This window comes from Gavialis gangeticus, unplaced genomic scaffold, assembly GCF_001723915.1.
Source record: "Gavialis gangeticus isolate Ggan-Ray unplaced genomic scaffold, GavGan_comp1, whole genome shotgun sequence".
Lineage (NCBI taxonomy): Eukaryota > Metazoa > Chordata > Crocodylia > Gavialidae > Gavialis > Gavialis gangeticus.
This window is the reverse complement of record NW_017729022.1, coordinates 171,300,779-171,309,758: the sequence shown is the minus strand read 5'-3', so window position 1 is coordinate 171,309,758 and position 8,980 is coordinate 171,300,779. Positions and strand designations below refer to the sequence as shown.

The 8,980-nt window shown below is 46.7% G+C and overlaps 1 protein-coding gene across 2 annotated transcripts in view; it reads left to right on the top strand.

Moving 5' to 3' along the window:
• The window catches only part of AIDA (axin interactor, dorsalization associated), a 62,753-nt gene that overhangs the window by 15,385 nt on the left and 38,388 nt on the right, over window positions 1-8,980 (top strand). For both annotated transcript variants that reach the window (XM_019516488.1, XM_019516487.1), the window contains exon 2: window positions 6,735-6,788. In XM_019516488.1, coding sequence (XP_019372033.1) covers window positions 6,735-6,788 — 54 coding nt within the window. The remainder of the gene's footprint in view (window positions 1-6,734; window positions 6,789-8,980) is intronic.

Genomic DNA, 8,980 nt, shown 5'->3' with positions numbered 1-8,980 from the left:
CCTCTCTTGGAGGTCTGGTCTTGCTAGGTATCCAAAAGCCCCTCTGGGCTTTCAGTCAGTGGAGTCAATCCAATTCCCTTCCAATGTCTGTTGCTGGACCTAAAGTGGTCAGAACAAGAATTTCCATTCCCTGTGCTCTCCTCTCTTTTGTCATCATTGCTGTTGGCTTGGATAACTGATGGTGTCGATGAAAAGGCCAATGTTACAACTACAGTAGACTTTCTTGAGAGGATCCCCAAGGAATATAGACTTAGAAGGTCATCAGTTGTGTCTAAATCGAGTCAATTTGCAGAAAGTTGAGGCTATGCAGGACTTCTGTCAACTACCATATTTAACTGAATCAGAATTTGACAACCCCACAATAATTAGGTTCTATATATAGGAAAATTATAAATTGGTTACAACTTTCCAGGTATATAATCTAATTACAGAAGGGTTGTCTTAAATTTATCCTCCCTCCCTGCCCCCCCATGCCCTCTCCTGGTACAGCAGGGAAAGCAGTGGCTGGGGAGTGAGGGAGGTCAAGTGGCCCCCTTACCCTCTGCCCCTTCCACTTCTTCCCCCTGCAACCTTCCTGTCCATTTTTCCCCCCCACCACCTACATTCCCCCTTGCTCCCCACAGTCTCTGCCTTTTCTCCTCCCCTCTTCCTCCTTCCCTGATTACTCTCAGGGGCTGTTTGAGCAGTGTTCCCTCCCTGGTCAAGGAGTACAGCACATGGAAGTGTGGCTCCTGCTGTGGACATTGACCATGCGCCACACAGCAGCATTGGTGCTGCTGATTGGCGAGGCAGAGACAGAGTTTGTGTGCTCTGTGCCTAGGAGGGAGTTCAGCCTGAGCAAGAGCCCAGCTGTGCCTGACAGTAAAGTGTGGGGGGGGGGAAGGACACAGGGCAGGGGCAAAAGCTGCAGAGAACAAGCTGCTGGGAGGCGTTCAAGGCTTAGGGCCAGAGTCAGAACAACAGCATGCACCTGCCCCCCCCCCCCCGGCTTTGTATGTGGATCTGAGATGAGTGGGATTTTTTTCCCCATGCTGATTGGGGTTGAGAGGACCTCATCTTAGAAGTGGGTAAATATGATGATGGCTTCTTGTACGGAAGGTTGGCAAGATGTGGGCCTTGGAAACTTAACTCAGTCATAAGAAGTAGACCTTCTGGCTGTTCTCCTTCACTCAGTTTTTTGGAAGATACCTTCTTAAATCTTAAGCTAGCATAATCTGTGTTCTGTTAATTGATGTGTTATACAAGAGGAGGTATTTGCCTCCGTTGTGGTGGAGCCAGTAGATGTGGGAGCAAAGGAGACAGCTGTGCATTGATTTTTGGCTGTGTCTGTCAGCTTGCCCCTGTATAAGGTGCTGTTGTTCCCACTTAGGTCTCCACACCCAGTCTGTGGCCTCTGCTCATGCAAACATTTTTAGTCCTTTTTTTTGGTAATATGTTTGGTTTTGTGCAGTGCTGGAAATGAAGGGGGGAAGAGTTGTGTGCTGAAACATCAGCATAGTTGTACAATTTTAGCATGAATCATTAAACTACTGGTCTGTTAACAACTTAGATCTCTTAAAGCAAAGCTCCACTTGGGATCTCTCTATGTAAACATCTTACACGGCATTACAGTTCACTTTGTCATTAATCGCACAACAGGACTGACTAAACCTTTATAGCTAGACCAACTGACTGTTTTTTCCTTTCTTTCTAACCACAGTTTATATTAAAATTGGATCTTAATTGCTTTGACAGGCAGAATTAATTATAACTTCAGTATTGTTAATGAGATACTAAGGGTTTTTATTGCTGGAAAAAGGAGCCCTTGCATGGAATAGTTGAAGCTGAAAATGATAGCAGTGTTTAGCTGCATTTTTTACTTTTGGGTTGGGTGTGGTCCTTTAAAAAATAGTTATGAATAATGCCTGTTGGTATCTTGCCATAATTCAATAGATTCCATATAAAACCTATTCTTTACTATTTTAAACCTCTGAATCTTTCTTAACAACACTAAAAACAGATTGACTTGTCATTCTTCAACTCCCAGGAGCCTAATGCGCTTTGAAATGATCTGCTCCATTGCAGAGGGTTAGCTGGTTATATTGGGCAGCTGTACAAATGCTGTCTTCAGGATAGGGAACAGTGGCTCTGTTAAGGTTATCAGTTAATCACTGAGGGAGGGACTAGCGAGTTAAGCTACATTTTATAAAACTTCATTTACATCTTGGCCCTGATGTAAATGATGTATCTGCATGACAACACGAGGAAGAGCAGAGAGAAATTCTGTTTGTTTGTTCTGCAGACGTTGCACAGTGCAGGAGATCCTTAGTGTATTGGTCATCTTGCAAGCTTTTTGTCCTTGCCCTCCAGTATAACTGGGAGCCCTAATCTAACACTGGTTTGGCAGGCTCTCTGCTCCCCATTTGGCACCCCAGACCTTAGAAAGAGGTGGCTCTGTGATCATTTTAGAATTACATTTGGGAGATTCTTTTCCTGAAGGGAGTTCTGCAGATTTTTGAGTTGTTTTCAACTGTAGCAAGTTGCCAGTGCCACTGCTAAGCTGACTAGAGGGACTGAAACATCTTTTCCTGGAGCTGGCAGACTGCTAGTTTAGAACTGCTGTCATCTACATGCCTTCCTTGCCCTGGGATTGAAATTCTGCCGTGAATCAAATTAAATGGATGGATGTTGAACCTCCTTAGCTAAATATCTCCAAGTATATGCTAAAGAGGAATGAACATGCTTCTTTGTCCTTAAGCACAATCATTTGGGAAACAAAGGTTTCCAATCTGTTTATCTTCCCTAGATTTCTCTAATATGTGGTAGTTTTTGTTTAGATGTCAAGGAGACAAAACTTTTTTGGTGCCAATTAAAGACTGTGGAATGATCTCCTACTGAAATCAGGGAGTATCATCAGCCTCACTATCTTTTGCAATCTGTGGGTCACACTGTGACTGACCCCCTGTGCTGTCCCTGCAGCATCAGGTCCAGCCTACGCTCCACACCCATCATGCACTGGCCCCAGGGCTTGCTGTACATGTAGCATGTGGGGCTGGCACAGGGCACATGCTACTCATGGCGCGTGGGCTGGACCTGGCACTGGAAGCAGTATGGGGGTGTTCGTTTGGGGTGCCTCATACAGCCTGTATCTTGGACTACTTGTGCCACATGTAGTGCCAGGTCCAGCCTGCACAACATGGGTAGCGCCAGCCCTGAGGCCAGAACATGCTGCACATGATGCATGGGGCTGGAGTGGCAGCGCACACTGCACACAGTCTAAGGGGCCAGCATGGGCTACACACTGCATGTGGCTCCTGGCTAGATTGGCCCTTCACTGGTTCTGGAGTGGCTTTGGAGCCAGCATGCAGGGCCAGTCCAGTGGGGTGCTGCATATGTGTATGCTCTGGGTCAAGGGTGGGTAGTTATTTGGGCAGGAGGGTCACCTAACGAGTTTGGTGAGCTGTTGCAGGCCATGCACGTGTACATGCACACACTCATATGGGCACATGCACAAGCTCCTTCTGCTCTTCCTTCAGCTCCTCCCCTGCCCTGAGTCCCTGGCATGTGTCCAGGTCAGGCAGGAACTGCAACAGCTGCACCCATGTAGCCTGAAGCAATGTGCGGGAACACAACGTAGCACCATCTGCCTACTTGGGGGGGAGGGGGGTGCAGGAAGAAGTGGGGCTGAGAGCTGCAGGTTATCCAGGCCTTGTAAGGCTAGTGCTGTGTTCCTCCTTCTCCCTGAAGCCCCTCCCCACCCCAAGTCCCCAGCATGTGGCTGAGCCAGGGTGGTGCTGCACTGTGCTACTGCATACTGCTTGAAGCCATGTGGGTGCAGCTGGAGTGGCCGGCGTGGCTTCTGCCTTATCTGGTTGTGTGCTGGAGTCTCGGGGTCAGGCAGGAGCCATGCCAGGGTCAGGTAGGAGCTGCATCAGCCACTCCAGCTGCACCATTGTGGCATGGCCTGAAGCAGCAAGTGGAAACACAGAGCAGTACGGTGTTAGCAGCACCCACACCCCTACCAGGACCTAGGCTGACCCAGCAGGGTCTGGATAACCCACAGCTTCTGGCCCTCTTCCCCCTGCACCCCCTCGCCCACCAGCTGGTAGAACCATACTTGAGCTTCAACTCTTGCCAAGGACTGGACTGTCTAGTGTGCGAATAGCTGCAGGGTTGGAGCTGCGCACAGTGTCCCCTGCCTTGCAACCTACGCTGGAGCCTGTGGAGCAGGGCAGGGTGGGCTGAGCCAGAGAGGAGAGTGGCTCCAGGCCGAGCCAGAGCTGCTGCTGAAGCTGGTTTCAGAAAGGGAAGGGAGAAGTGTGAGGGGCACCGAAAGCTAGGGCACTCATGGGCTGGATATATTTCTCCTTCAGAGGAGCAGCCACGAGCTGTATAGAATCATTTGGTGGGGCAGATCTGGCCTTCAGGCCCTGTTTTGGCCACTGATGCCCTGGTGTGTGCAGTGCATGTGGCCAGTCCAGCCTGTGCGCTGCATGCAGAACATGGGGCTACGGCTGGCGCATGGGGTCAGTCCAGTGACCCACAGGCTGGATTGTACAACTTCATGGGCATCCTGGCTGTAGCATGTTTTTAAACTGGTGGTACTGAAGATTGTCTGCTATGGGGTTTTCTTTCCAGCCTTCTATAATGTGTTTTTGAAAGTGGAGAGGTTGGGGAAAGATCTGAAGGAGATGATAAATAGAAAGATTCATCTTTGTGGAAGGTCTGATGTACAGCTCCTGCTTTTTCATCCACAGATAGATAAGCTGAGATTGCTTAGGGCATGGTTCGCAAACTGAAATTACATCAGTGGGCCATATTCCTTCCCAGCAGCCAGGGGGTGGGTCATTGGGTTGCAGGGCTGTGCTGTAAGTGTGGCCAGCATTTAGGGGGTTAATGCTGCTTCTGTTAATGCCAACCTGATTACAAAACTGTGAATTGGGCAGTGTCATTAACCCCGGAGTGGTGGCTGTGCTGACATGGCAGCTCTGCTAGCTGTGTGGAGCAGCCCCGTTTGCCAAGTTACCTGCTTCTGCAGGCTGTATGTTGGATGCCCCTCTCTTGGGGAATGCTTGTTGCTGTAATTCTACCAAAGCATCACAGACATTGCTTGTGTGCAACATAACTTTGTTTGCTGGTTTCTGAGTAATGGGCTTTTCAAGGTGGAGTAAGTTAAGATGTATAGACTCTGTACAAGAATTTAAGTAAATGTAGCCCATTTTTCAAGACTCCACTCGAACACCTATACCTCTGCTATTCCTTAAGTATGTCAGTTACTGGTTTGCAACTGAAATAAGTGAGGGAAAGATGAAGAGCAAGAACCTAGTAGATTTTGGGGGCTTTTTTTGTAAAAATATGTAGAGATATTTATAGATAGAAATGTAGAGATATCTTTATCTACACTCCTTGTCTCACAACACGCAAGAAAACTTTCACCCGTTACAAAAAAAAAATGCACCTGTGCGCCCGTACAAAGGCCGTCTGGCCACCTGAACCCATTACAATATCTGCATCGCACGAAACGCACACAAAACAAATAATCACATCCTGGTCCCTCAGACCAGGCAACATTTCCGTTCCTTCGCTTCCCCACTTGTGGGGTCACATACTCAGTTTAAGTGTCCTCTCTGTCATTGTCGCTCCAGCTCCTGCTAGAGGACCCACTGCTGCGGTCTCTGTCCTCTGTTCTGCTTGTCCCTTCCTCTTCTTCACTGCCACCGCCCCCTTTTCCACTTGGGGGACGTTGGATGATCCTGTGCCACATGTCTCTGTGCCAGGTGACTTGGGCAACATCCTCCACTACCAATTTCTGGTAGTAGGTCTGGAGTCTGCTTGGAGCCATTTTCATGCAGCCCGCTACCTCTACATCTGTTTGCCTGTGCAACAGGAGGTTCCTGCCCTTCCACAGCGTGCTCCTGACGCAGGATGCAAACTGGTCGAAACAGGGTGCCAGGCTCCCCTGGTGTTTGGCGAGTGCCCATACAGCGCTGCTTCTCTGGCTAGCCAGTTGATGCCGGTCACCACTTCACAGAGCTGCTTCACCTTTTTCCATACCTCATGGGCACAGGTGCAGAGCCAGAGGAGGTGGCGATCATCTTGGTGACCCTATGGCATTTGGGCCACGGGCAGCTGGACCTCACCAAGTGCCCCTCTCTATGTCTCTGGGCCCTCACTGGTAGATTTTTGTTTAAGGGAAGTTTTTTAGAGTAAGAAATGAGCAAAAAAATGCTGCAGGCCTATCAGGCTTGCTCCTGAAGGATTGCCTGCCTGTGACTCGCATTGGAAAGCCACCGGGTACTTTCGTTTCCTAAACTCAGGGCGGGAAATCAGTGATTCCTGAAAGAGCAGATTGGAACAAATTATTTCAGAAGATGATAAATTGTTGTTCCATTACATCCCTTATTACTCCCAAAGTAATTAGGTTTATAAGCAACTTTGTGTGGGAAGCTGTACCCTAGTCTCTGTAGTTCGTTCAGTCTTGACATTTTTTCATGTCAAGGAGCTGTATCAAAGGAGTTCAGTTACAGATGTTTGAATAGCAACATCCATTGCACTTTCAGTATTCTTGGCTTGTGCTTGTTTTTAGACAAAAATGTTGTTTGATATGTATCCGTTAAGATTGTGCAGTAGAAATCTTTTGGTGTTTAACGCAAGTGTTTATAAGTTTGTTTTTAAAGAAGGGGGTTTCTGTGTTGGTGGTGTAGCCTGCAGACTTCAGTGTCAAATGAATAAAGTTATTTTGTTTCTCTTTACAGAAAACCATAGCTAAAATAGCAACATGCTTGGAATTGCGAAGTGCAGCCTTGCAGGTATAGTTGTTTAATTTATTTCCCCTGTCATTTCCCAGTCTGTTCTTTTTACAGGTTTTGATGAATATCAGCCATGAAGGTGGGAAGATGTATTTCTCTATGAAAAACTGGTCTGTGCCATCAGAAGAAATTGACTCGCTAATGACAGATGATTTTATAGCTCTAGAAATTCAGTTCCAATAGCATGAAAAGAGAAAATGGGTAGTGTGTTTCCATACATACTCATAATTCAGGGTGCTGAATGTTAGGACTTTGCAGCCTGTGAATCTAAGACTACTGGGTGGGTGCCTGAAAGCCTGTGACTACCATGGGGATCTATGTGCATGGCAGTCTAAATAGGTGTGAACTTGCAGACTACATGTTTACTATTGCTTCTCACTTCATAGTCCTCCCAGGGAGGATGGTGCTGGTGTTCTGCCCTCGTGGGTAAAACCCCCAGGCAAAACAGCATCAGTGTCACCTTTTCATGTGCTGAGTTGTCTTCATGCTGGCATTCTAAACAGTTAGAGAGCACTTTACCCATAGTGTAAAAATGACTGTAGTGGAGAGCCATTTTGTACAGTTTCCTCAGGGGGCTGGCAGCAATAGTGGGAGAAATGTCTGAGACTGGATAACTCGAAGTCTCACACCACGAGTCTTTGAAGCAGGGAGTGAGAGAGTTCTTTTAAATTAAATTGGGGTGATGAGGACTTCATTCATTTTCTACCTCCCATTTTTGGGAGTCACTGGCTTGTAATGTAGGTTATATCTGCCTGTTATTTATCTAAAATAAGGGTGTTACCTATTTATGGCAAGCAAAATTATTCCCCTCTCCCTGCCCCCCAGACACTTTTTATTTGGCAACATTTTAGAAATAGTAAGCTGTTTCTTCCTGTGTTTTGATCAAATGCTATGTCTTGGTTGCATAAGCTTGGTAGGTACTGAAAGGGTGAAATGCTAACAAGCAACTTGTTTCAAATCACCTTTTTATCATCTTGCATTGTTGCTAAATAGTAAAATACTGTGGATTTTTTTTTTAAATAGGAAGTCCAATAGGGGCTGCACTAGATTGTGATTTAGAGGCCATGTGATAGATATTATGAGTGAGTTAAATCATTCCTCGAACAACTGTTTCTTGCCAGCAAAGTAGCACTGGTCTTTGTCAAAATTATAACATAAAACCTTGGTTTTACAATATTTGAAATATTAGCTGTGTTTGCTTGTTGTGACTTTGAGCATACTCTAGCACAGTGGGAGTCAACCTTTTTGGCAGGTGTGGCACACTTTAGCACCACACCCTCCCTAAGTGCCATTCTGATCCCCTTCCCTGCCTGATCTTCTGCTCTGCCTTCTACTTCCTGCCCTGTGTTTGCTGCTCAACATGCTACTTTGCTTTCTGCTGTTGTGCTGTCTGTCCCCTCCCTAGTCTGCTGTGTGCTATGCACAGAGGCTGCCTGGGCCACTTGTGGTGCATGTACCGCAGGTTGGCCACCCTTGCGGTACCATAGATCAAGCGTGAAGACTGCAGGGCTCTTTCAAACGGGAACTTTTGTATGCTAGATTTTGTAGCACCACGTGTAATGTGGACAGTTGCATGTAGTGCTACAGGGGGTCTTTCATATTCTCAGTCCAGAGTGCTCTTTCCTTTTCTCTCCTTCCAAGGGGGCTCTACTGGCCACTGATCAGCAGAGTGTCTCTATAACAGCTGGTGCTCCCATGTTGGCTACAAGCTTTTGAACAGTCAGTCGCTGCTGCCTGTTTCAAACTGTGTGATGGCGTTGTAGTGTAAGTAGGCCCATTTCTGCACAGCTGGATGGAGATTAACAAGCCCACTCATTTTTTGGCCTGTATCAAATGAAATGCACAGTGACAGCTGAAAGTACACTCTGCTCCAGAGAGAACTCATCTGACAAGAGAAGACTGTTAATCATTGCAAGTTGTACATCTGTAATCCTATTTCAGTGGTTCAGAACCTGGTCACTTAGCTTTATACTAAGCTGGAATGCAAAGTCCTTTTGAACTTTTTAGAGCAATAAGAAATCATCTCTGTTTTTGTGACACTGGCCTGACTCATCCCTTCCTTCATTGGGGTTTATGCCAAGCGAGTCACACTTCCCTAGGCAGTAACTCAAGGGTTTTATACCGTTTCAAGTCAGGATCATGAGTTTTGTTTTTTGTTTTTTTAATTTATTTATTTATTTTAAATCCACCTC